This window comes from Tupaia chinensis, unplaced genomic scaffold, assembly GCF_000334495.1.
Source record: "Tupaia chinensis unplaced genomic scaffold, TupChi_1.0 Scaffold143728_1, whole genome shotgun sequence".
Classification (NCBI taxonomy): Eukaryota; Metazoa; Chordata; class Mammalia; order Scandentia; family Tupaiidae; genus Tupaia; species Tupaia belangeri.
This window is the reverse complement of record NW_006203577.1, coordinates 1,095,593-1,122,911: the sequence shown is the minus strand read 5'-3', so window position 1 is coordinate 1,122,911 and position 27,319 is coordinate 1,095,593. Positions and strand designations below refer to the sequence as shown.

Genomic DNA, 27,319 nt, shown 5'->3' with positions numbered 1-27,319 from the left:
CTCCCCTCCCTTCTCTGTTCAAATCAAAATAAATAAAAGTTAAATAAAATAATTCTCTAAAAAAATATAGATACAGGAATAAGTACTCTTAACATTTCACTATGCTAACATTCCAGACCTTTCATAGGTTGTATCTGTTTCTTGAGAAACAGACATATATGTCCATGTTTCTTTTATTTTATTTTACGTCAGAGGATGCCTGCATATGCACAAGATAAAGAGAGACAAAATCTCCCAATGCAGCCTGGTCATAGCACAATCTGCTTTCCTCCAACTCTATATTATAAGGATCTTGTTCACACATGTGGATGCCCAGCATGTTGTTGAAGCCTCCGGGGCCGGGGCTCGAACGCTGGTCAAAGGATTCAGCTTCTTTTGTGTGCTTAACCACCGCACTACAGAGCTAGTTCCCACATTTCTTAATAGTATATGTGTGGTGTAGCTCTCTCCTCTAATTGCCCAAGTTGCCAAAGGGAAATAAGGTCAAGGGGAAGGAGGAGGCTCTAGCCCTACTTTTGTGAAGCAGCAGGAGGCTAAGGTGGTGGTCAATTCCCTGTTTGAGAAAAGGCCTTAGAATTTTGGTAAGGACGGGACATCCAGCCCAAAAGGCACCTCACCTGCTTCATCAAATGGCCTTGCTACATCTGGCTGCAGCAGCAGAGGGCCATCCTCTGCAAGCAGCTGAAAGTGCCGCCTGTGATGGCCCAGTTCACCCAGACCCTGGACCGCCAGACAGCTATTCAGCTGCTTAAGCTGGTCCACAAGTACAGGCCAGAGACGAAATAAGAGAAGCAGCCGAGACTGCTGGGCTGGGCTGAGAAGAAAGCTGTCGGCAAAGGGGATGCCCCCACGAAGAGGCTGCCGGTCCTCCAAGCATGGTCAACACTGTCACCACCTTGGTGGAGAACAAGAAGGCTCAGCGGGTGGTGACTGCACAGGATGTGAACTCCATGGAGCTGGCGTCTTCCTGCCTGCTCTGTGTCGGAAGACGGGAGTTCCCTATGCATTATCTAGGGGAAGGCCAGGCTGGGACGTCTGGTCCGCAGGGAAACCTGCATCACCATCACCTTTGCACAGGTTAACTCAGAGGACAAAGGCATCCTGGCTAAGCTGGAGGAAGCCATCAGGACCAGTTACAAAGACAGATGCAACGAGATCCACTGTCACTGGGGAGGCAATGTCTTGGGCCCAAAATAAGAGGCTGGCATTGCCAAACTGGAAAAGGCAAAGGCTAAAAAAAAAGGTCACCAACAAACAGGGTTGAATGTGCACTGTTGAGTTTTCTATACATACATACAAATAATAAAACGCTCTCCTTTAGCCAAAAAAAGTATATATGCAGTGTGTGTGTAGCGTATATACCATATAATTTAAAATTGTAAAGAAAAGAGGATCTTATTCAACACTATTATGCAACCTAATTTTTACTATTTTATTTTTGTTTATTTCTTCCATTACCTAGAAAGACAGACAGCACTCCCAACAGAGTTTCAACACTACAATCCATCCGAGCCAGCCTGGAATCATGGGCACATGCATGCCTGGCTTACCCAGGGAGGTCTCCAGATATGCACCTAGAGCCTTCCAGTGTGGGTCAGCCTCAGAGAGCACAGTGCTTACCAATGCACCACCATCTGGTCCCCTCAACTGGGTTTGATGCCACAATTCGCCCTCTGCTTCAGCCTGCCCCAGACCATAAGCACATGTGCACCTGACATGCTCAGGGAGGTCTCTGGAAGCGAACTCAGAACCTTCCCATGTAGATCAGCCTCAGTGTTACAATTTGCTATTGTGTCACAGTCAGCCCAATGCAACTTAAATTTTAAAAAACTTTCTATGTTGAGGCCAGCAGGTGGTGTGATGATTAAGGTGCTGGACTCCCATGCGGCCGACTGCAGTTTGAGTCCTGGACCCAATGGCTTGAAAATCATGCTGGAAACTTGCACTCAAAATCCCAAGAAGATTGTGGCATGGCCATCTTCCTGGGGGGGTGATTTCTCACTTTCTCTCTGTCTCTCTCTCTTTCCAGCAAGTGTACACACCCTATGGCGAAAACCTAAAAAGTCATCCCCTGTCGGTGTATGCAGATCTACCATATTCTTCTAAAGGGCATACCATTCCTTACATTAATATACTAGAATATATTTCTCTATTAAGAGATTTATCAGTAATATTGCTCAGTGGATACCCTTGTACATCTGGAGTGGTATTTCTGCAAGACAACCATCTAAAATGGAAACTAACAGATCAAAGGGAAAACATATTTAAATTTTTTTTTTTTTTTTTTTTAGAGAGCTTTTCACTGTAGGGCGCGTGCGCTCGCCAGACAGACAGAGAGAGACATAGAGACAGAAAGCGAGAAATCACCCCCCAGGGGGGATGGTCACGCCGCAATCCCTTCTCCTCCATTCTCCTCTCGGGATCTTGGGCACGCACGCACTCGCGCCCGGCGTGAGATTTAAGCCACCGGGTCCGGGACACGAACCGCGGTTGACTACGTGGGAGTCCAGCGACATAGCCATTACGCTAACTGCTGGTTCCCATCATATTTAAAATTTTGATAACTACTGGCAAATGGCTCTCCGTAGAAGTTCTACCAACTTCCACTTCCACCAAAGCACATGATAGCATGCCATTTCCCACCACCCTGGCCAATGTTAGGCATAATCAACTTGAACGTATTTTCGCCACTCTAATGTACATAAACAATGTTTGTTTTATTTATTTTTTTTTTTGAGAAGGATTTTGCTACAGGTCATGTGTATTTCCTATAGAGACAGAGACAGTCAAAAAGCAAGAAATCACTCCCCAGGAGCAGGATGGCTATGCCACAATCCCTTTTCCTCTCAGGATTTTGGGCACAAGTGCCTGGCATGAGTTTCACGCCACCAAGTCCAGTGTTACAAACTGTAGTCAACTAAGAAGGAATCCAGCACTTTAACCACTAAGCCACCTGCTAGCCTCTAAAAAAATGTACTATGTTAATTTCATGTCCCTGGCCACTAGTGAGTCTACACAGGGTATGTGGACATCAGCAATTAGGGGTTGGGAAGGCAACTGTGATTATCAGCCGAGGACTGAATGCAGAGAAATGCGAAAGTAAAAATATAGGGTCAATGAATGATTTAATTAGGTTAAAGTACCAGCAATGCAAAGGTCGTGATGAGTTTGAGAAAGGCAAATACCAACTTATGCCAACTTGAAGAGTGCAACTAGACCTTTTTCCTACAGGTTATGAAGCTACCCTGAAGACTTTTTAAGAAACTATGCTTCAGAAAATAACAAGCAAAGAGGAGCCCAAACTAGGCTAGCATTCGGGCCAGAAGTGATGAGAATTAGAAAATAAATTATTTATCGAGTCAAGAAAAGGAAACTGGCAAATAATTAGGTAAGAGAGGAAGTAATCATGTTGACAGTCGAAAAAAGAAAAAGCTCTTTCCCAACCAATTTGATGCCCGCTTCATTTGGTACATAAAGTTGAGAAGAAACATGTATAAAAATAATACAATTCAAGAAAAATATAAATGCTATTGATGAATCACCTTAACAACTTAAACCAAAATAAGGAAACATGTTTCTTGGTTACCTGAAAGATCACTGCTTTCAATTCGTCGGAGATCTGAATCAGCCCAAAAGAGCTTGCCCAACCTGCTGTCAAGGGCTAAAGCAATTGGTTTACTTAAGCCACTAAAAAAGAGGACTTCCCGTTCTGTCCCATCCAAAGCAGCCCGTTCAATTTTGGGAGACCTTTCCTGAAGATTGGTAAAATACATATACCTGTAGAGAATGGAGGAAACAGTAAGCTTCTGACCTGAGAAACCATATGAGAATATTCTTGCTGATTAAGAGAAATGAAAAAATATTTTTAAATCTTATTTTTAAATATGTGTGTGTGTGTGTGTGTGTGTATTAAGGTGATTTATTTCTTTCTTTCATGAGACAAGGAGGGAAGGGGAGACAGAGAAAAGCGAGCACCCCAAGAGGACCTTCACTCCTTGAACCTACCCACAGCCTCAGCCTGCCAGGATCCTGGATGTGCACACACCTAGTATGCACAGAAGCTTCGAGACTCTAGCCTGGGACCTTCCTGTATGACCTCAGCATCACCGGGCATTACATTACTATGGCACAAGCACAGCAGGCCTAGAACTGTTTTTTCATAAGGTCACAGTATGCTTTGGCTACTTTCAATAACAGTAACAAGGACTACACACATAGAAGTTCTCAGGAAACGAACTTTCATAGATTAATAGAACAGGGACTAGCAGCGTAATGGCTATGTTGCTGGACTCCCATGTAGTCGACCATGGTTTGTCCTGGACCCGGTGGCTTAAACTCACGCCGGGCGCGTGTGCATGTATGCCCAAGATCCCGAGAGGAGAATGGAGGAGAAGGGACTGCGGCATGGCCATCCCCCTGGGAGGGTGATTTCTCGCTTTCTGTCTCTCTGTCTCTCTGTCTTTCTGGCAAGAGCACGCACCCTATAGCAAAAACCTCTCCAAAAAAATTGAAGAGTGCAACTAGACCTTTTTCCTACAGGTTATGAAGCTACCCTGAAGACTTTTTAAGAAACTATGCTTCAGAAAATAACAAGCAAAGAGGAGCCCAAACTAGGCTAGCATTCGGGCCAGAAGTGATGAGAATTAGAAAATAAATTATTTATCGAGTCAAGAAAAGGAAACTGGCAAATAATTAGGTAAGAGAGGAAGTAATCATGTTGACAGTCGAAAAAAGAAAAAGCTCTTTCCCAACCAATTTGATGCCCGCTTCATTTGGTACATAAAGTTGAGAAGAAACATGTATAAAAATAATACAATTCAAGAAAAATATAAATGCTATTGATGAATCACCTTAACAACTTAAACCAAAATAAGGAAACATGTTTCTTGGTTACCTGAAAGATCACTGCTTTCAATTCGTCGGAGATCTGAATCAGCCCAAAAGAGCTTGCCCAACCTGCTGTCAAGGGCTAAAGCAATTGGTTTACTTAAGCCACTAAAAAAGAGGACTTCCCGTTCTGTCCCATCCAAAGCAGCCCGTTCAATTTTGGGAGACCTTTCCTGAAGATTGGTAAAATACATATACCTGTAGAGAATGGAGGAAACAGTAAGCTTCTGACCTGAGAAACCATATGAGAATATTCTTGCTGATTAAGAGAAATGAAAAAATATTTTTAAATCTTATTTTTAAATATGTGTGTGTGTGTGTGTGTGTGTATTAAGGTGATTTATTTCTTTCTTTCATGAGACAAGGAGGGAAGGGGAGACAGAGAAAAGCGAGCACCCCAAGAGGACCTTCACTCCTTGAACCTACCCACAGCCTCAGCCTGCCAGGATCCTGGATGTGCACACACCTAGTATGCACAGAAGCTTCGAGACTCTAGCCTGGGACCTTCCTGTATGACCTCAGCATCACCGGGCATTACATTACTATGGCACAAGCACAGCAGGCCTAGAACTGTTTTTTCATAAGGTCACAGTATGCTTTGGCTACTTTCAATAACAGTAACAAGGACTACACACATAGAAGTTCTCAGGAAACGAACTTTCATAGATTAATAGAACAGGGACTAGCAGCGTAATGGCTATGTTGCTGGACTCCCATGTAGTCGACCATGGTTTGTCCTGGACCCGGTGGCTTAAACTCACGCCGGGCGCGTGTGCATGTATGCCCAAGATCCCGAGAGGAGAATGGAGGAGAAGGGACTGCGGCATGGCCATCCCCCTGGGAGGGTGATTTCTCGCTTTCTGTCTCTCTGTCTCTCTGTCTTTCTGGCAAGAGCACGCACCCTATAGCAAAAACCTCTCCAAAAAAAAAAAAAAAAAGATTAATAGAAGAGTGTTAGGTATAGGCCTATCTACTTTCATAACACTACAATAAATTAAAGATTAGTGGCCAGAAAAAATTGGACACAAAATTCTAAATTTCTTTCCCAATTAACCTATTTAATAATCAAAAATAAGTCATGTGTGAATCATTTATTATGTTTAACTTACAGATTTCAACATTTTCTTGTAACTCTTTTGAAGTAAGCTATTCTCCTTCCTACTGAATTCATCATTTATGCTGATGCAACTGAGTACTTAGTATTTACTAAATGCAAAGCTCTATATCAAATGAAGGAAGACATATTCATTCTTGTCATAAAGGTACCTAAAATCCAGTAGGAAATAAGACTGGAAAAGAGTTAAGTATAAGGGAAGCTGAAAATGACTACGTGTGTCTAGAGAGGTGCAGACATGGACTGCTGGGTGTACAGGAGAGGAGAGGAGCTCATCCAGCTGGGAGTGAGGTTAAGACCAAGAAAAACTGCACGGAGGACGTGGCAGCAGTAACAGCTGGAGGTATGAGTAAAATTTAGACGCAATGGTGACAAAGGAAGAAAACTCCAGGCAGTTGAAACAGAGGAAGTACAAGAAAGCTCAAAGAAAATGCAGAGGTAGGTAAACAGAGCACAATAAACTTAAGGTAAATAAATAGAGGGCTGAAAAGGAAGGTTGAGAAGGGTCTCAGATCCCAAGATGGTTCAATGCCACTCTTCTAACATACCCTTTCTCTGGGTTCACCACGATGGCTCGAGGTCTGTCTTGTTCGCCTTTTAGCACCAGCCCGATTGATCGCCCATCTAATCTGGTCACGTTAATGACATTGGTAGCTTCACAAGTCCAGTAGATGTAGCGGCTATAAATATCAATGCTGAGGTCATAGGGCTGTATTTCTAGGTTCTGATTCGGAACTGAGCTCACAACCACAGTAAAGCCCTAGAGAGAAAAAAAGATACACAAAATTCAACGGACAACTCCAAGGGGATCACTGACGATGCTTACAACCAATGTGATCAGCACCCAAGAAGGATCTCCAGGGCTTAAGGACGTTTCTTATAGCAACGTTTTTATGAGAAATGTGCTGCTTTGTTAACACATATCTCAAACGTTTCCTTGCGTTATTACAGCCTGGAGCAGAAGAGAAAACTGAGGCCGGATTAGTTGCTCCAAGAACTTGTTAACGCCTTGATCAGAGATGAAAGTGAGAAGGTAGCAGCTGTCTGCTGTGAACAGGAGACAACTGCGCCTAGAACCACACCCTAGAAATGCCTCTAGAGTGGTGGTTCTCAACCAGAGGTGACTATGCCCCCATGGGCATTTGGCGATGTCTGGAGACATTTTCAATTGTCACAATGGTGAGGGTATAACTGGCATCTAGCTGTCGAGCCCAGGGATGCTGCTAAACGTCCTACGATGTACAATGCAGCACTCCCATGAACAAAGACCTATCCAGCCCCAAAACGTCAATGGTGTCATATTTGAGCACCTGTGCCAAACCCTGCCCTCGTGAAAACCGTAACTAGTGAGGAATGCAAACCTCATTTAGAAACCATATCTTTCTCAGATTCTCAAATCCAAAAATCAAAATTTTTCCTATATAAAGTCAAGCAAAAACAGTGGCTTTATCTGCCTGAATGAACTATACTTTATTTACTCAGTATCTCTGAGGTAACACTTTCATTAAGGAAGTTACCTAATCTTTTGTCATGTCCTGGCTCTACAATAACTATCATTTTATCCACTAGTAATCAACTCACCATTCTTGGCTTATGTAGTGCAAAGTGCGAATGACATATACACATTTATGATGAAATTCCTGAATTATCACTCCACAGACCTAAATAAACTACCTTCTTCCTCTTTATCATAAGACAGAGCAAACAGTTAATCTAATCTCCCTAAATTTCAATCTCCAAAATCTAATTTAACATCACTGCTATTAAAGAAGACAACAAATCAATACATATTGTAACCCCAGTCTCACCACTGCTTGGCCACAGAAAATGAGCAAATTAATATGGAGAGTAGGATGTAACTCCGTGGCTGGTATGTAAGCACAGAAAGAATTACTGATAATATCCTCACTCTCACGCCATAGTCAGTGAGAAATATTTACTAAAAAGATCACTGGGTCGGTTACACAACCCATATAATTCTAATTTTACTGAGATTGTGTTTTGTGTCCAAACCTCTAAACTTTCAAAATATAGTTAGTAATGGAACATATTTATTGAATCCCTACTATGCAACAAGTATGGACTATGAGCTTTGCATTCTTTTCAGCTAACGAAGCTCCTAAGAATCCTAGTGAGCAACAGAGTTGGGATCAGAATTAAGACCTATTTGATTTTAAAACATCTTACACTCCACACAATAAAACGACAATGAAAAAGACTATACAATCAGATGTGGGTAGCAGTCACAAAGTCATTACAGATATATGACCCTACGTTGTCACGGTATGATTTTCATCCTAGTATTATCAAGCAATACTCAAAGAAGAGATCATCAGTGGAAAAAAGCTTCTAGGTCCAGAATTTCAGATTCTCTCTTTCTCCCCCCCTGCCCCAAACATACACATTCTCTCTCTCTCTCACTCTGTCTTGATCAGAGTCAAGACTTAAATTAGATAGGATAGTTGGCTGGTCAAGTTACTAGTCATAAGAAATGGAATTTAAATGGAGCTCTAAATCACCTGGCTGCCATCTTCCTGTGCCTTCCGGATCATGTTTTGTCGGGAGTCAATCCAATACAGTTGCTTGTCCAGTGGGTCATAGTCAATGGCCCGGACATTCCGAAGGCTATGGATAGGAAGGATGATGTCAGGGCTCTGCTGTTCATCAATTACCATTCGGTTGATGGCACTCTTCTGACTGAAGAGCAGGAAAGTGGTAGGAGCTTAAAAAAAGAAAAGATGAAATTTGAATTACAATTATGCTAAGTCCTGTATCACCTTAAGATTTGGCCTACTGCATTTATCTCATATAAAATAGACTTAGATGTTGAACAGGTTAGGTTGAAAACAGAACCTGTGGCATGCCTCAGACTCTCTGGTTATGAATTTATCCAATGGCACAGTCACCTAGCCTGTTTTCTCCACCTCGTCCACAGAAATTCCACAGGAGGCTTGATACCAATGAGGCATTTGCTAAAGGTATTAGGTTGGTGCAAAAGGAACTGCAGTTTCAGACCATGACCTTTTAAATCATTATAACTAGGCAAACACATCTTTATTCATCGAAATAGGAACCATTACGAACAACACATTTTTGCCAATAAGAAAGAGTTTTATTCCTGTGGCATAAAAATCCTTGATTCGGGATTCGATGAACTCTTTGAAAGCACTTTAGGCACCCTACTGGTTGTGGAAGCGTTTTTCCTACAAAAAGTCACTGAGTTGTTTGAAGAAGTGGTAGTCAGTTGATGAACGCGGTGGATGAGGCAAAACTCTGTAAGCCCAATTGGTTCAGCTTTGAAAGTGCTGGATGTGTGACATGAGGTGGGTGTCGAGGAGGAAAACTGGGCCCTTTCTGCTGACCAATGTTGGCTAAGGGTGTTGCAGTTGTCGGTGCATCTCATCAACTTGCTGAACATACTTCTCAGATGTAATGGTTTTGTTGGGATTCAGAAAGCTGTAGTGGATCAGACCCCACCAAATAGTGACCATAACCTTTTTTTGGTGCAAGTTTGACTTTGTGGAGTGCTTTGGAGCTCCTCTCAGTCTAACCATTGAGCTGGTCATCAGTGGTTGTCACATAAAATCCACTTTTTTTGCATGTCACAATCCAATCGAGAAATAGTTCATTGTTGTTGCGTAGAGTAACACGAGAAGACATTTCAAAATGATTTTTTTCAATTTTGGCCAGCTCACAAGGCACCCACTTATCAAGGCTTTGCACCTCTCCAATTCACTTCAAATGCTCAATGAACACAGAATGGTCCATACCAAGTTCTTTAGCAGCTTCTCGTGTAGTTCTAAGAGGATCAGAGGGTCGGCTTTAAAGATGCTCTCATTTGGTCACTGTCAACTTTCAATGGCCAGCCACTACACTCATCTTCAAAGTTCTCAACTCCTTTGCAAAACCTCTTGAACCACCGCTGCACTGTACATTCACTAGCAATTCCTGGGCCAGTGTGTTGTTGGTGTTACACATTGTCTCCTCTGCTTTATGACCCATTTTGAACTCAAATAAGAAAATCACTCAACTTTGCTTGTCTAACATCATTTCCATAGTATAAAACACATATAAACAGCAGTAAGTCACCAGCAAAAAAAAAAACACAAAAACAAAGAAATGTGCATTAAATGATAACATAACCACATTTAAGAAGGTATCCAATATCAAACAGCAAATTTCAACAATACAAAACCGTATCACCTTTGCACCAATCTAATATATAAACTTCTCATAGTCTACTAAGTCAAAAACCCTGGTTCTCCTTGACTTTCTTGTGTGTGGTGGGTGGCAGGAGGCCTGAGCCGCCACAGGTCAAAGCAGAAACCTCGAAACTGGTTTCACTCTCAGTCTTCTCACTGCCCTAGTCATTTGATCTTAACTAAGTCACTTGATCTTAACTGAACCTCTCTGGGTCAAAGTTTAATTAACTGTAAAATAATGTTTATGGCAGCTTCTCCCTCTCATTGAATTTCTCTAAGAATTTTACATTATACGTAAAAATATTTTTAAAAATGGTACCATATAAATGTAGAGTAAAAAGTTATTATTTATTATTACCGTGGTGGCAGTAATAAAGTTGTTACCAAAAAGAAGTAAACCTTCACAGAATACAGAGGGAGACTTTATTTTGCTTTGCATGTGATGACTACAGGAAGAGGAAGTAGCTATAAAAGTTACCAAAGCACCAATAATTAAAAATGCTTTACATTCTTTTCTTTCTTCTTTCTTTCAGAAGAGGCGTCTTTTTTGTGGGAGTTCACCCAGCAGGGCATGACCCTGGCCAGCTGGCCGTCAGGGCTGGGCTGGGTGCCATCTGTCCCAAGTTCCTATCTCCTTCAGCATGTCCCTAGTAGCCACCATCACTCGGCAGAGTCCACATCAAACCCTGGAGAACCTCGCTGATTGCCTACTTGGTTTTAATTACCTTCATCTTCAGCTGGTGCACCTGCACCTTGTCCTCCTGCCCTGTTAGCTCTGGTGCTCCCATCAGCTAGCCCAGCATGGCCACTCCTCCAGTCAGCAGAAGGTCTATGCATGCTCAGCCTGCTGCTGGTGGATGTGCTGTACCAGCATCCAGATGGGGGCATCGTTCTGTGAGGGGCACCACTAGGAAGCTGGAGCCCCTGGGCATGTGCCACCTACCCAGTCCCATCCCTGCTCGGGCCCAGGCTCACCCAGGGCCACAAAGACTCCTCACACCGAGGGTCTCCGATATCTGCAGCAACACCAGGTACCATGGGAATGGCTCACACTTATTATTCTAACCCTAATTTAAAAAAAAAACTTTATATTTTATAGTTACACTTATATTTTCATTTAAAAATGTTCTGCTTTGAAGCCCAACTGTGAAACAAAGGTAAAACACAATGCTCTGTAAGGCTGAGCCAGATGAGGAGGTACCAGGTTCCCATCCAAAAGTCCTAGATCCTGGCTGGGTGAGGCTGGGCATGGGGTGGGTACTGGCATCAAGACCCAGTTGGGAGTGTTGGCTCTATATTGCTCTGTCTCTCTTGCTCATGGAAGAAACACATTAACAAACTAATTTTTTAAAATCCTGTTTTGATGCCAGGTTGATGCCCTAAAGTCACAAAATGGGAAAACGCAACAGAGAAAACAGTTCCCCTTCCCAACTAGGCTCGTGACTAGGTAGCCATCTTTTTTTTTTTAGAGATAGATTTTTGCTATAGGGCACATGCACTCACCAGAGAGACAGACAGACAGAAAGCAAACAATCACCCCCCAAGGGATATGGACACGCCGCAATCCCTTCTCTCACTGTCTTCTTGGGATTTTGGGGACCCACGCACACACACCCAGCTTGAGTTTTAAACTGCCAGGTCGGGGATTTGAACCATGGTTGAAGGTAGGAGTCCAGTGACATAATCATTACACAATCTGCTGGCTCCACTAGGAAGCCATCTTTAACACACCAAAAAAAGTCTAGAAAAGAATGACATTTGAGAGAGCTACCGACAACTTCAAGGTCCAAAAGCATTTTTAAATTCTCATTAAAAAAAAAAGAAGGGTATGCATGTATGTTCCATAATGATGTTCTATTCTCTTGGTGCTCAGTCATCACTTAACTCCAGAATCCTGTACTTCTCAGGGATATGAAAAATAAATAAGCCAAGCCTGGACTCCTTGCTGTAGGTCCCATTCTTCACAGCTCTATTATTTGTGGTTCCTGGCCTTATTTTACATTTTACACTCAAATGTATATTGGCTTAAATCCCAAAGGAACTCATCGGTACTCAAAAAAATCTGGTATTTGTAATACTAAAATTATTTCAGTTCTTCTTTTGTTAAAAGCTTGGAAAATTTAGAAGATATCTCAAGGATTCTACTAGAAATCTCCACTATCTGGAATCTGTCACATACTGATTTAACAACTTTTAACAATTTTGATAGAGTCTATGCCTCAAGTAGTAAGAACAAACATCACACAGAATATGGCAGCTAAAAACTCTGCCATCTTTTTTCCTTTTTTAAAGAATTGTTATTTTGGCAGTACTACTTTCTCAGTAAATGAAAGAAAAACAGCAAAAGAAAGCTCTAAAAGTTTCCAACAGAATAAGCACTACTTGGACAAAGGACTTTCAAAAAGTTGGTGAAAAGTGGAATGAAAATATGACTTTATTTTGGTGCCAGAAAAGGAAAAATGCTGACATCCATGCCATTTGTTCATAACACTGAGTTTATTTATTTATTTATTTATTTATTTAGAAGAGGTTTTTGCTATAAGGCGCATGCGCTCACCAGAAACACAGAGAGAGACAGAGAGATAGAAAGCGAGAAATCACTCCCCCAGGGGGGATGGCCACGCTGCCATCCCTTCTCCTCCATTCTTCTCTCGGGATCTTGGGCACGCGCACACACACGTGCCCGGCGTGAGTTTAAGCTACCGGGTCTGGGATGCGAACCGCGGTCGACTACATGGGAGTTCAGCGACATAGCCATTACGCTAACTGCTGGTTCCCATAACACTGCATTCTGTATGAACTTTCTGAAGATCCCTCATCTCACACATACAATGAAATTTAGAAAAAGAGTTTTATATCTGAAATCTTCCTGCCTGAGAATTAATCAAATATATATTTGGTTCCCTTCAATAAGATTGTTAAAGGTGTGAATCTTGTTCCGGAAATATGGGATCAAATAAAGCCAAATGTGGCTCCAGATAAGGGTCCAGAAGAACGCTTGTCCCAAAAGTACACTCAAAGGCAGGAAAGATTACAATTAACTGGCTCAGAATTTCTAAGAGCAATCTGATACTTTGACTTATTTATGAGACAGGCAGAACTTTAAGTGGCATAGACTATGCCATTTAAAAGCCTAAATATGGGCTGGCAGGTGGTGTGGATGTTAAGGCAGCTAGATCCTGGACCCAGTGGCTTGAAAAACATTGAGTGCATGTGTATGCATGCCCAAACTTCCAAGAGGAGAATGAAGGAGAAGGGACAGCAGAGTGGCCATCTCCTCTGGGGAGGTGATTTTTTCTCTACCCCCTTTCTGATCTAATCTCTATGTTTTGATTATATAATCTAATTTGTTCTTGTCTATCCACCAAGACATGGGCTTTCCTATATATTTAAACCATAACCCAGATTTCCCCTAGGCAATAGTGTTTTGTTACACACTTTATTTTCAGCATTGTATATATGTGTTTAAACATTTTTTAAAATACCAAGAGATACTTTAGCCAAAACGAACAAACAAAAACCTAAAAACCTGGATTCATAACTGGATGAGAAAACTGGTCCTACCAGCTGGAGTTCAGTAGCAACTGACACTAAACCACTGAATTAGAGCATGAGTGCTCTCGTTCCCCACCATCAACTACTGTTTAACTTGGGGTTAAATGCTCTCCCAACATGTTTTTTGCCTGGTCTCTTATATTAAAACATTTTGTTTGTCCTATTCTATGCATTCAAAAGTCAAAGAGGAGGGACCAGCAGTTAGTATAATGGCTATGTCGCTGGACTCCCATGTGGTTGACAGTGGTTCGCATCCTGGACCCGGTGGCTTAAAACTCATGCCGGGCGTGTGTGTGTGCGTGCCCAAGATCCCGAGAGAATGGAGGAGAAGGGATTGCAGCGTGGCCATCCCCCCTGGGGGGTGATTTCTCGTTTTCTGTCTCCCTGTCTATCTGGAGAGCACACGTGCCCTACAGCAAAACCTGTCCAAAAAAAAAAAAAAAAAGTCAAGGAGGATATGTTTTGAGACTTTTCTTTGTTGTATTATTCATACTGCTCTTTCCTTAAAGTGAACATATATAAATTAGGTATAGTACCCGTAACTTTGTCTCTCAATAATGCCATGCAAATTTTTAACTAAATATTTAATGCCCAAGGGTAAAAGTTTTAATTTTTCTTTAATATCAAATTGCTATCATCAAACACATAAGGAACAAAAGTTTATTTTTCCACTTGCTCCCTTTAAATTAAACAAATGATCAACTCTCAATCTCCCCTGCCTTATATATCACAGAAAGAACATGACTGGGGCCTGTAGTTGGCGTGGCAGTTAAGGTGCTAGACTCCCACATGGCCGACCATGGTTCTAGTCCCAGACCTGATGGCTTGAAAATCATGCTGAGTTTCTGTGTGTGGGTGTACAATATCCCAGGAAGAGAATGGAGAAGAAGTGATTGCAGTGTGGCCATCTCTCCTGGAGTTTAATTTCTCACTCTCCCTCCCTCTCAATGTCTCTCTAACAAGTTATGTATACCCTACGGAAAAAAACTTAAGAAAAAAAAAAAAAAAAAGAACAAACATGACTAAAGCACTTTCCAAATGCTGCTTTCTTTTGATTCTAGCATGCTTGAGGGAAATGCAACTCACCACTACAAGTCCTGTTGTCGGCATTAAGTGAGTAGTGGGCAGGGCAACCACACACAAAACCTCCAACTGGCACAGCCAAGCAGAGGTGGGAGCAGTGGCCGTTGCTGGAAGCGCACTCATTCCACCCTGCCTGCCGAGAGGAGTGGAAGACCAGGATGTCCATCACATAATCCAAATGGCCCTGAATGATGGTGCGGTTTTGGCCACTGGTTTTGTTGGCACGCTCAATGCTGCGTCGGCTCCAGTCTGTCCAGTAGATGTAATCTTGGTACTGAGTTAAGCCAAAAGGATGAGGCAAGTCATCTGCTATAACTTCACGGTTGAGTCCTATTTTCAGAAAGGCAGTAGACAGGGAAGAAGCAGAGAAATGCAATAATGTAAGGATACAAGTGTCTTGTTGGAAAAAAAAGAAGAGTAAAACATTACATTTGTAAGCAATTTAAAATAGAACAATTCATTTAAAGGCAATTCTAAAACCATACCAGTTTCTTGAAATCAATACATCTGCATTCTCACCATGCCTGTAACTTATATTCCTATTATAAATCACTAAGTTTGTTTAAACCTCCAAAAATGGCCCAAATTTTACTATGGTGTTGTTTCCTCTATGTAAGGGCCTACATTCAACTCTTCTTTCCATAAAAAGATGGGAACATATGGCCCAAGTGCACTGGCACAGGTTGCATAATACTTGAGCCACATGGGAGGCCCAGGTTCAGAACCCAGATCAATCTGAACATGACAGGCATGCTCACATACACCTCTGACCCTGGCTGGCTGGGAGGCTGCAGGGAGTAACACAGTGTGGTGAGATTCTGCCATTCAAAAAAGATGAAACTATATATATTTTACTTTACTACGAACAGTCACTTCAGTGGTATCTAGGGAGTTACAGACTTCACTATAAGCCTAACGACAGCATCTTTACATGAGTAAAGAGGTATTACTCCAAGTACCTAGAGCAGCCCCATAGCACAGAAGCTAAGTATCCTGTATAGAAAGCCAGATCACTTATGACTGACCATGCTTTGAATCCTGGCTCTGGTGGCTTGAAAAAAACGAGGTGAGGTCCTATCTAACAAAGGGCTAGGCGTGCCAGTACAACACCAGATGGGAGGTTGAGACGAGAGGATCCTGACATGGTTAGAACCTGATTTTAAAGAAGGAAAAAAGGCAGTTAAGTAGGAAAGCTTACCAAGCATATTTGATGACTCTATTAAGTTGGTGTCCAGGTCTGTCCAATAAAGCCTCCTTTTAGCATAGTCAATAGTCAGACCATTTGCCCGCCCCACATTTGGAACTAATGTAGTACGTTCACTTCCATCCATAGCAGCTCGGTCTATCTTAGGTTTTCCACCCCATTCAGTCCAATACATAAATCTAAATTCAAAACAATGGATATTTAACACTTTGATTATCTGGGAGAAAAGGCCACTCACATGCATGGTAATTTTAAGTAAATGTAAAGAAAATATGTGTAAAGAAAGAAAATGGATAAAACAAAATCAGTTAGATTCTTTCAATTATTTTGGCACTTTCAACTAAATATTTTTCTCATATCCCAAAAAGGAAGTGAGTCAGTTTTCCTTAGTCTTTCCAATGAACATGTTCCATCCAAACCTAGGAACTGGAACCAAACCAATGGTTTCTTTATTGCAGCAATGGTATTTATAAAACTAATATTCACAAAAACAGCTAAGGACCAAAACTATGGTCTCAGAATCTGGTACACTTCTGAATAAAATATCTCTATATATTTCTGGACATAAGTAACTAGAGTTTTTAAATAGTTGAACTTACTTTTTTTTTTTTTGGAGAGGTTTTTCGCTATAGGGCGTGTGCGCTCGCCAGACAGACAGAGAGAGAGAGACAGAGACAGAAAGCGAGAAATCATCCCCCAGGGGGGATGGTCACGCCGCAATCCCTTCTCCTCCATTCTCCTCTCGGGATCCTGGGCACGCACGCACATGCACCCGGCGTGAGTTTTAAGCCACCGGGTCCGGGACGCAAACCACGGTCGACTACGTGGGAGTCCAGCGACATAGCCATTACGCTAACTGCTGGTTCCCAACTTACTTTTTAACCTGTGTAATCAACGACCTTATTCATAAACATGTTGCAGAAGTATATCAGATGTCAAAATAAAACTGAGCCTTTAATTGAAGTCAAAACCAAAACTTGAAAATGCATTTGGTCACAAGGTGCAAAGGAGCATACTATATAACTCTTCAGTATGTCAGCTGGGCAATGAACGCTATTACCATCCCTGTGACATTTTAGAATATTCCTCTGTTTTCCACTTTTTTGAGGTTTTTTTTACTAGAATCGTTGGGCAACCCTACGGCATAGGCTTTTTACAGATAAGGAGATCCAAGCATTAAAAGGAATGTGAATGAGTTGTAGAATGTCTCTGAGCCAGTTACATGGCAGAACTAGAATGAGAACCTAATTCTTAGCCAGATGGCCTTTCAGTGCAAGTTTGGGAGCCTCTCTGCATACACAAGGCATGCACGTGCCCATCATCCAGGGCTAGCCGAAGAAGAGGGGTGGATGCAGTGTCAGGACTGTGCTGGAACTGCTGCCTGTCTTTCCCTCACATGTGCTCAAAGAAGAAATAAACCAACAACAACAAAAACCTAGTAAAGTGCTGATTCTCAAAATATTCTGTATACTGGGATTAGGAAAGTATGCCACGTGCCAGCTATTGTGAAGTATCTCTGGACAGACATTCACTCATCACCCTTTTAGCTGACTGAGTGGGTAGCAATGTATGAACATCCTTTCCTGAAAATTAAAGTCACCCCAGGCTTTGTTTGCATTTGCACTTGTCAGCTGACAAGCATGTGCACATCATAAGAACCAAAGAGAAACAACTGTGATAGAAATTTCACACTTGCCACCAGTAACCTGTTCTAACTAACCTGTTAGTTTAGCCCCAATAACTAAATTTATCTGTCTAGCAACTAATGCTCAGAGCAAAGATGACCATAATCCCTTCACAACACATGAGTGTAAAGAAGCTACCTTTGAGATGGTTTTCTAATTGGATGGACAACTAGCTAATCATGGAATTAATATGGTGACTTCGGGAAAACCATTTTTAATTACAGTTATAGTAAATATGTTTATTAAGTTCACACTGTTGACTTCTTTTAAAAGTGGAATTTTCCTTCAAATTTCATACGTCTTACTGTTGACTTTTAAACACTTGCTGACTCTTATAAGACACATCACCTTCCCTTGAAAAGCATGCCATTCTGTAAACAGTTTCATCTGTCTCAGAACATCAATATTTCTCCAAGTTTATAATAGTGATCAAACTAACTGCCCATTGTGAATTACTGAATATTCTAAAATGGAGTTTCTTTAATGCAGTCGTTTCTTAGCACACAGTATTATTTCAGTGAGTTTACTACAATGGGGTTAGAATCCAGTATAACTGGGGAGCAAATATGGGTTGATAATACTAAAAAAAAAGCTATTCATTCAGTATATAAATATCCATCAGTGGTACCAGCAAATGGTGTGGTGGTTAAGGTGCTAGACTCGCACATGGCCAACCACGGTTCAAATTCCAGACCTGGCAGCTTGCTTTCTCACTTTTCTTCTCTCTCTCTCTCTGGTCTAATTAATAATACGTTAAATAATTCTTAAAAATAAAATAAATAAAATTAATATCAATCAGTAATATTTGATTACTAATTCATTGCATTCTTTCTTTACCCAATGGTAATACAAAAGTAAAATTAGCTAATATTATTCATTCTTAATCACTAAATCTCAATTAATGGTTTTAAAATAAAGCCTATCTATATTTAGTTTCAGATTCCTCATAAACACTATCTAGTACATCAAGACTATAATCAGTAACTAGGTTATATTTCTCCAAATTTTTAAGGCAGTCACCAAGAATGCAGAGCAAAGCTGTTTACCCTTCGGCAGGGTCCAACGCTAGAGCTCTTGGGCTATCTAGATCTTTCCACACCAGAACTTGTCGATGCTGCCCATCCAACTTTGACACCTCGATTCGATTCGTCCCCGTGTCTGCCCAGTACAAGTTCTTCCCAAGCCAGTCTACTGCCATGCCTTCTGGATAATCTAAGCCGAATTCTACCACATGTTCCAGTGCACTGCCATTCATGAAGGCTCTGCTGATGGTCTGCAAAATAAAATTAACAAACAAGTCACATGACAAATATAAAACACTATCCACAAAGGTTTAGTTTACTTTTTGCTGAGGGAGGAGGGATCCAGAAACACCAAGAGGCACACTGTTCCATAATGAAATTGATATAATTTCTAAGTAAACTTAACATCGATCTCTAATAAATGCAACTGTCACCTCGAGTTTTACTACCAATTCAAGGAGAAAATTTTAAGTCTCGTAAGAACTAAACATTTATTCTACTATGTAAGACAACCATGGAATGACCTTTCTTCTAAAATTTATTAGTAATCAAAGGAAAAGAATATGACCAGGTTGCTGTAGATCCTTAACTGGTAGTCAGCTTTCTAAAAGTACTCGAGGTCAGTCACGGTGGCACAGTAGCAATGCAAAGCTTTGCAACGTGGAGTCCACATGGGAAGATGCCAAGTTCATGTCCCAAAGTCTCCTATGCCTGTCAGGAATGTATACGCACACATTATCTGGCTGGCGCAGCACAGATACAGGAGGGCGGAGTAAGACACTGTTGAGAATGTCTTTCTTTCTGTTTCCCTATCTCATGAAAGAAATAAAAATAAACTTAAATTTAAAATAAAGGTACTTGAGAGTATATCAAGTCATTGTGTCAATCAACAATCTCAATAACCTTATAAGAAAATGAAAATACGGCCTGCCCTGTGGCATGGTGGTTAAGCACTATGCATTGGGAACTGGAGTCTACATGGCTGACCAAGTTCAGATCGCAGTCCCTGTGGCTTGAGACACACTAGGTACATGTGTGTGCATGCCCAGGGTTCTGATGAGAGTGGAAGAGAGGTGACTGTGGCATAGCCACATCCCCCTGAGTAGGAGGGCTTCTCCTTTCTTTCTTTCTCTCCTTCTCTCCCTCCCTCACCCCTTCAGCAGGCACAATCACCCTCTAATAATAATAAAAATAAATCACTATAATCATTATCATATTATTACCACTATAGCTTTGAATCCCATAAAATTTACAACAAACAGGACCAGCAGATGGCATAATGATTATGTTGCTGGACTCCCACGTAGTCAACCGTGGTTCAAGTCCTGGACCTGGTGTTTTAAAACTCATGCCAGAAGTGTATGCATATGTGCATGCCCAAAATTCCGAGAAGAGAATGGAGGAAAAGAGATTGTGGTGTGGCTACCCCGTTGGGGGCAATTTCTCACTTTCTGTCTGTCTCTCCGGCAAGTGCATGTGCCTATAGCAAAAGTCTCTCCAAAATAAAAAAAAGAAAAAGAAAAAAAGAAAACAACCATAATCAAAATTAGTAGTTGCTAATTCTTTTTTCAAAGAATCATTTTACTTAACTTTATTTATTTTTTAAATTTGACCAGAGAAGAGCAGAGAGAGTGAGTGAGTGAGTGAGAAAGTAAGAAAGCAAGCCACTAGGTCTGGGACTCAAACTGTGGTTAGCCCCATGGAAGTCCAGCATCCTTAACCACCACGCCACCTGCTGGCCCCAATAGTTGCTAATACCGCTCTAAGTATTTATGTCCAAAGGTGTTCTCATATAATACTCACAGCAGCCTTGTAAGATAGGCACTGTCTCTTTTTCAACCTGAGGACATTTAAAAGGCCAGGTTATAAAAGACAAGATTTATTTATTTCCTTCATGTTTCCATTCACTTAATAGATTTTATTGAATACCATTAAAATCCAACTCTGGCTCCAAATACCTCATATTTTTTGCATATCAGACAAAAGTTCAGACAAGTTATCTAAAACAAGACCAAAACAATCTGGAAGAAGAAAAGATTATTGTTTAGATTTACTGGTCAGGTCATTCCTTTCTCACTATCCCCACATGCTTTTCAGTATTTATCCTAGAAAAAGAAAATAAAGATATCCTATAACTCATAATTGACATTTTCTGCCTCAGTCAGGCTCCAAAGTTTAATCTAACATAAATCAAGCGAGCCTCTATGGAACATTTTATGTGAAGCATACCACTGCTTACCTAGCTAATTACAGAAAATGCCATTCGTCACTTCAAATCAAACAAAATAAAGAAAGATTATGTCTTGCAGATTTAGAACATTCTAGCAAAGTATTGTGTACTAAAATGCATGTAATAAAATACTGAATGGGCTTTTCCAGTCACTTTCCTTAAAAAGTTAAAGATTTTTGTTGAACTTTGCCTATCAAGCAATGAGGAAGGAGGTCATAGCATGACAAGTCAGAAATTCTTTATTTTTTTGGAGAGGTTTTTTGCTATAGGGCGCAAGTGCTCACCAGAAAGAGAGAGACAGAATGCGAGAAATCACCCCCCAGGGGGGGATGGCCATACCACAATCCCTTGTCCTCCATTCTCCTCTTGGGATCTTGGGCACGCACATACATGTGCCTGGCGTGAGTTTAAGCCACTGGGTCCAGGACTTAAACCGCGGTCAACTATGTGACATAGCCATTATGCTAACTGCTGGTCCCATCTTGAACACTCCAGGTCTTTCACTAACCTTGAGTGATATATCAGTCCAATAAATCCGGTTGTCTGTCACATCAAAATCTAAAGCTGAAGCTTCTTTGACTCCAGTTAGCGGAATGGCCACATTATTATTGTTTGTCTCCAAAGAAATTCGTCTGATATCTGCTCTCCGGGAAAACAAAAGGAAAGCCTCTGGGAGCCACTAGGTCTGGGACTCAAACTGTGGTTAGCCCCATGGAAGTCCAGCATCCTTAACCACCACGCCACCTGCTGGCCCCAATAGTTGCTAATACCGCTCTAAGTATTTATGTCCAAAGGTGTTCTCATATAATACTCACAGCAGCCTTGTAAGATAGGCACTGTCTCTTTTTCAACCTGAGGACATTTAAAAGGCCAGGTTATAAAAGACAAGATTTATTTATTTCCTTCATGTTTCCATTCACTTAATAGATTTTATTGAATACCATTAAAATCCAACTCTGGCTCCAAATACCTCATATTTTTTGCATATCAGACAAAAGTTCAGACAAGTTATCTAAAACAAGACCAAAACAATCTGGAAGAAGAAAAGATTATTGTTTAGATTTACTGGTCAGGTCATTCCTTTCTCACTATCCCCACATGCTTTTCAGTATTTATCCTAGAAAAAGAAAATAAAGATATCCTATAACTCATAATTGACATTTTCTGCCTCAGTCAGGCTCCAAAGTTTAATCTAACATAAATCAAGCGAGCCTCTATGGAACATTTTATGTGAAGCATACCACTGCTTACCTAGCTAATTACAGAAAATGCCATTCGTCACTTCAAATCAAACAAAATAAAGAAAGATTATGTCTTGCAGATTTAGAACATTCTAGCAAAGTATTGTGTACTAAAATGCATGTAATAAAATACTGAATGGGCTTTTCCAGTCACTTTCCTTAAAAAGTTAAAGATTTTTGTTGAACTTTGCCTATCAAGCAATGAGGAAGGAGGTCATAGCATGACAAGTCAGAAATTCTTTATTTTTTTGGAGAGGTTTTTTGCTATAGGGCGCAAGTGCTCACCAGAAAGAGAGAGACAGAATGCGAGAAATCACCCCCCAGGGGGGGATGGCCATACCACAATCCCTTGTCCTCCATTCTCCTCTTGGGATCTTGGGCACGCACATACATGTGCCTGGCGTGAGTTTAAGCCACTGGGTCCAGGACTTAAACCGCGGTCAACTATGTGACATAGCCATTATGCTAACTGCTGGTCCCATCTTGAACACTCCAGGTCTTTCACTAACCTTGAGTGATATATCAGTCCAATAAATCCGGTTGTCTGTCACATCAAAATCTAAAGCTGAAGCTTCTTTGACTCCAGTTAGCGGAATGGCCACATTATTATTGTTTGTCTCCAAAGAAATTCGTCTGATATCTGCTCTCCGGGAAAACAAAAGGAAAGCCTCTGGGACAATACACGTCTTCATGTCACTGATGAGTTCAAAGCCAATGGGGCAGGCGCAGCGAAGCCCCTGAGGTCTGTAAAGGCAGAGATGGCTACACCCTCCATTTTCCTCAGCACAGGGGTTAGAACCTAAGAGATAAATTACAAAAGGAAACAGAAGGACATATATCAACACAATCAAGTACTAAGGCTTAAAGTACTAAGCATTTGGTTCCAAAGACCTGAGATTATGTCTGCCACCCATCTAGAATTTCCACTCTAATCTCATAAACAGCAATATGAACATGAATAGGGAGTAAAGGTACAGTAAAATACTTTCCTTTTGCCCACAGTAAGCTTTAAAATAAGGTACCTTATTTATACAATAAGGCTGAATTCTTTCAATGAAGGTGTGCGAATGTTTGTACATATTTAGCCCTTCAGTCCAAACTATGTAGCCTGAAAACTAACCCAAAACTTTAAAAGGCCCTTCTAGTAAAAATAGTGCTAACAATGATTTCTACAGTGCTTCAAAACGCGAGCAATTTAGACCGCTGCTTTACAGGTTGCTATCTCCTCCTTTCCTCATTTTTCGTTTCCATTTCAAGAGAATTCTGGAAATATTTACCAGTGATTCGATGAACACTTGTGGCCTTTAGACCCATGAGGTCAGGCAGCTGGTCTATGATGACCTCTCTCTCCGCACTCCGTTTGTGCACTCGTTCGATGCTGCGCCTCTGCCAGTCAGTCCAGTAAACATAGTCACCCAACAAAGTAAACCCAAATATGTGAGGAATTTTATCTTCCACTAGTACTCGCCTCCCAGTGCCATCAGTATTCATAACCTTCAGGTTTAAAGTCAAAGAGAAACAAGAGGATGAGATATGTACTTATCCTTCAAATGTTCATAAAAATGACAAATCCAAGTGCGTGTTGTACCAAAATCCAAGAGCCATCTTAGTTACTCCTGTTATGATGCTTTGACAAAATTACATGATGATTTAATAAGAATTTCAAATATTCATTATAAGCTCATATTCGATCTCTTTTCCTCCTATCTCTTATTACTCTTTCTTTTAAACCTCCTGGCAACTTCAAATTCAGCATGCAACTCTTCTAATAAGCAACTGAGTCAAAATTAAAAATATATTAATTACCATTACCTTAAGTTTGTCTGTACATCTGTTACATTACAATGTACCTTCATGTATATATATTACTTTATCACACATTTTGTTTTATAACATATTATTTTATCTTGAGTGCTTTGCCTTTTTTATACCTAAGGAAACACTGGCATAAGGCCACAGAGCTTGTAAATAGAGCTGATGCCATTTTTAGGACGTTTTCCACTTAGCATTTTTATTTCATTGTTTTTGTCAAAGCAACAATAATAAAAAACAGGTAAGAGGGATCTCAATTAATCTCTCACTCCTTTAAGGTTACAACCACATAGAAGTACTGAGTTGATGACACCTTCTTTACAATTAAGCTCAAGAAACTAGGATATACCTACTCTTTCCAACTACCCAATGGCATTATTTATTAAACTCAATCTCAGTTACACACTGCAGCAATTACACTCACTTTCAGCTCTGGAAGACAGAGTAGGCCTTCCAAAGTATCAGTGTTCAGGTCTCTAACTACACTATTGCATTTCTACCACTTAAAGTGGCTATGGGGGCCAGCAGGCGGCATGGTGGTTAAGGGGCCAGACTTCCTCATGGCTGACCATGGTTCAAGTCCTAAAAGTGGTGACTTGCTTTCTCATTCTCTCTCTCTCTCTCATGAATGCACATTCCCTGTAGCAAATTTTAAAAAATAATAATAATGATAAAAATAAATAATCTTAAAAAACAATAAAGTGGCCACACAGCTAGGCAAATTTGCCATCAGAAATGTTATTTTGGTATTAAAAACACTGGGACCAGCAAATGGCATAGCGGTTATGTTGTTGGACATCCACACGGCCAATCGCAGTTTGAGTTCCAGACTCAGTAGCTACAAACTCAGACCCGTGTATGGGCATGCATGTCCAAACTCTTGAGAAGGAACTGTGGTGTGGCCATCCCCCCCAGGGAATGATTTCTTGCTTTCTGTCTCTCTGCTTCTCTGGCAAGTGCACGTACCCTACATAGCAAAATTCTCTCCCCAAAAACACAAAAACAAAAACATGTATACATGAGCAATAGCTGGCCGTCGACCTGCCTAAAAAAAAGCTATCAGATGTAATCTTATATGCAAATATTACTTTTTTAATCCATAAAGTTAGTAAGAAATGTTTCAAGTAAGTCAACAGTGACTGCCTAAATGGAATGAAAAACAGATGTTATCTTTATTTCTCCTCCCTAACATTTTAAAACACTTACTGACCTTCCAAGAACAGATCAAATCTAGCTCTTGGAAACTGAGCAAAACTGTGCTAGATTCTTCTAATTTCCAAATATTGATAAAATTTTTATTTATATTCAATGGAAGAGAGCATAGATTGTTTTTCTGTTCATAACAGATACAATGGTATTTCTGTTAGTCCAACTATGTAAGCCTGTATTTAAATAGTGTTACTTAAGTCAAAAAACAAGGTTTAAAAAAATTCTAAATACTACTCTAAGTTCTACATTAAATACTTCTTAAAGTCAGTAACTTTAAAGCCAAGTTTAGATATTCTACACTCAATTTCTTGCAACAGACCATTCTTATATATATTTTATGATGCCTATCATATCTTTAATTGGGTCAAATAATTGAAAAAGTGTTTAAGAGTAAAACGATTAAGTGGAGAAAAGGTAGAGATTATCTGTTTATATATCTAACTAAAATGTAAACTCCAAAATAATAGGACTCTCAATTCATCCACTTATGTGTTTCTCATATCCCTATCAGAGAGTCTGGCAAAAAATTTAATTAATGTTTGTAAAGTGATTTTTTTTAAAGAGAGATTTTTCCTATAGGACATGTGCACTCGCTGGAGAGATGGAGAGACAGAAAGTGAGAAATCACCCCCCAGGGGGGATGGCCATGCCATAATCTTATCTCTTCCACCCTCCTCACAAGATCTTGGACATACACATGTGTGCGTGCACACCCAGCATGAGCTTTTTTTTTTTTTTTTAAAGAGAGATTTTTTTGCTATAGAGTATGTGCCCTTGCTGGACACACAGACAGAAAGCAAGAAGTCACTCCCCCGCCCCCTCGGGGAGATGGTGATGCCGCAATCCCTTCTCCTCCATTTTCCTCTTGGGATTTAGGGCACACACACACACACATGTACCCAGCATGAATTTTAAGCCGCTGGGTCCGGACTCAAACTACAGTCGACTATGTGGCAGTCCAGTAACATAACCAATTCGTCATCTGCTGGTCCCATAAAGTGATTTTTAATAGGAAAATACCTAAAGTGTTTATGTTAAACCCTTGGTTTTTCAGATGACTGGGTACGAGTGTTTCTCACACATTGAAAAATCACCTACTTGAGAGTAGGACTAGACAGCACAGCTGGTGTAGTAGTTAAGGCATGGACTCCCACCTGGCTGACCACAGTTTGAGGCCCACACCCAGCAGCTTGAAAAATCACAGTGGGCATAAGTGCACGTGTGAGAGGAGACTGGAGAAGAGATGGCAGTACGGTCATCCCCACGAGAGGGATTTCTCATTTTCTTTTCTCTGTCTCTCTCTGGCAAGAACATTTGCCCTATGGCAAAAAATTTATTTAAAAGAATGTAGCAACACAAAACTATGAATAAGAGAAAAACTAATAAATGATGGTTGTGACTACTATCATCATCTATACACAGAAGTTTTTAATCCACATTTTAAAATGTTAATAACAGGCCCCACAGCACAGAGATTGAGCACTATCCATTAGGTAGCTGGATCCCACATGGGAGCCAACAGTTTGAGTCCTGGTGACTTGTGAAATGTGCCAGATGTGTGTGCATGCCCCAAATACCGAGAGGGTGGAGAAACAGAGGGTTCTCTCTTGCTCTCTCTACCTCTCTCTCTCCTGCAAGCACATGCGTCCTCCAGCAACTTAATTAATTAATTACAATGTCAATGACCATAATGCTGGAAGCAAAATCCTGAGGGTGAACAGTTACTAATCTCACAGGATTCCCAAGAAACTCAATAAAATTTCCTAAGGGAGGAAAATTCATTTCTATAACATTCTTATCTTTGCTCCTACAGCTCAGAGATCTGAATCCATAAAAATTGTTCTTTTTGAAACTGTAAATCCGTGTAAAGATTTGGCAGACTGCTGGCCACTTCTGGGAAATAGATAGTCGTGACCCCTCCACTCCCAGAGCTCCTAGAGTTTCTGGTCCCATTTTATTACTGCCTGGGAATTTTTATTTTCCTTTATAAGATACCCAATTTAGGAAAGTACTTTAGATTAGGAAAGATTATTATTAATCTGTACCTTTGGCTCCATGCTAATATAGAGATTATC

The 27,319-nt window shown here is 40.7% G+C and overlaps 1 protein-coding gene across 1 annotated transcript in view; it reads right to left on the bottom strand.

Annotated features, from left to right (window-relative positions):
• Positions 1–27,319, bottom strand: part of LRP6 (LDL receptor related protein 6) — a 172,320-nt gene that overhangs the window by 44,436 nt on the left and 100,565 nt on the right. The window contains exons 8-15 of the mRNA XM_006164814.2: positions 23,501–23,717; positions 22,733–23,022; positions 18,777–19,003; positions 16,040–16,224; positions 14,845–15,171; positions 8,521–8,723; positions 6,550–6,761; positions 4,895–5,085 (exon numbers count right to left, since the gene is read on the bottom strand). Coding sequence (XP_006164876.1) covers positions 4,895–5,085; positions 6,550–6,761; positions 8,521–8,723; positions 14,845–15,171; positions 16,040–16,224; positions 18,777–19,003; positions 22,733–23,022; positions 23,501–23,717 — 1,852 coding nt within the window. The remainder of the gene's footprint in view (positions 1–4,894; positions 5,086–6,549; positions 6,762–8,520; positions 8,724–14,844; positions 15,172–16,039; positions 16,225–18,776; positions 19,004–22,732; positions 23,023–23,500; positions 23,718–27,319) is intronic.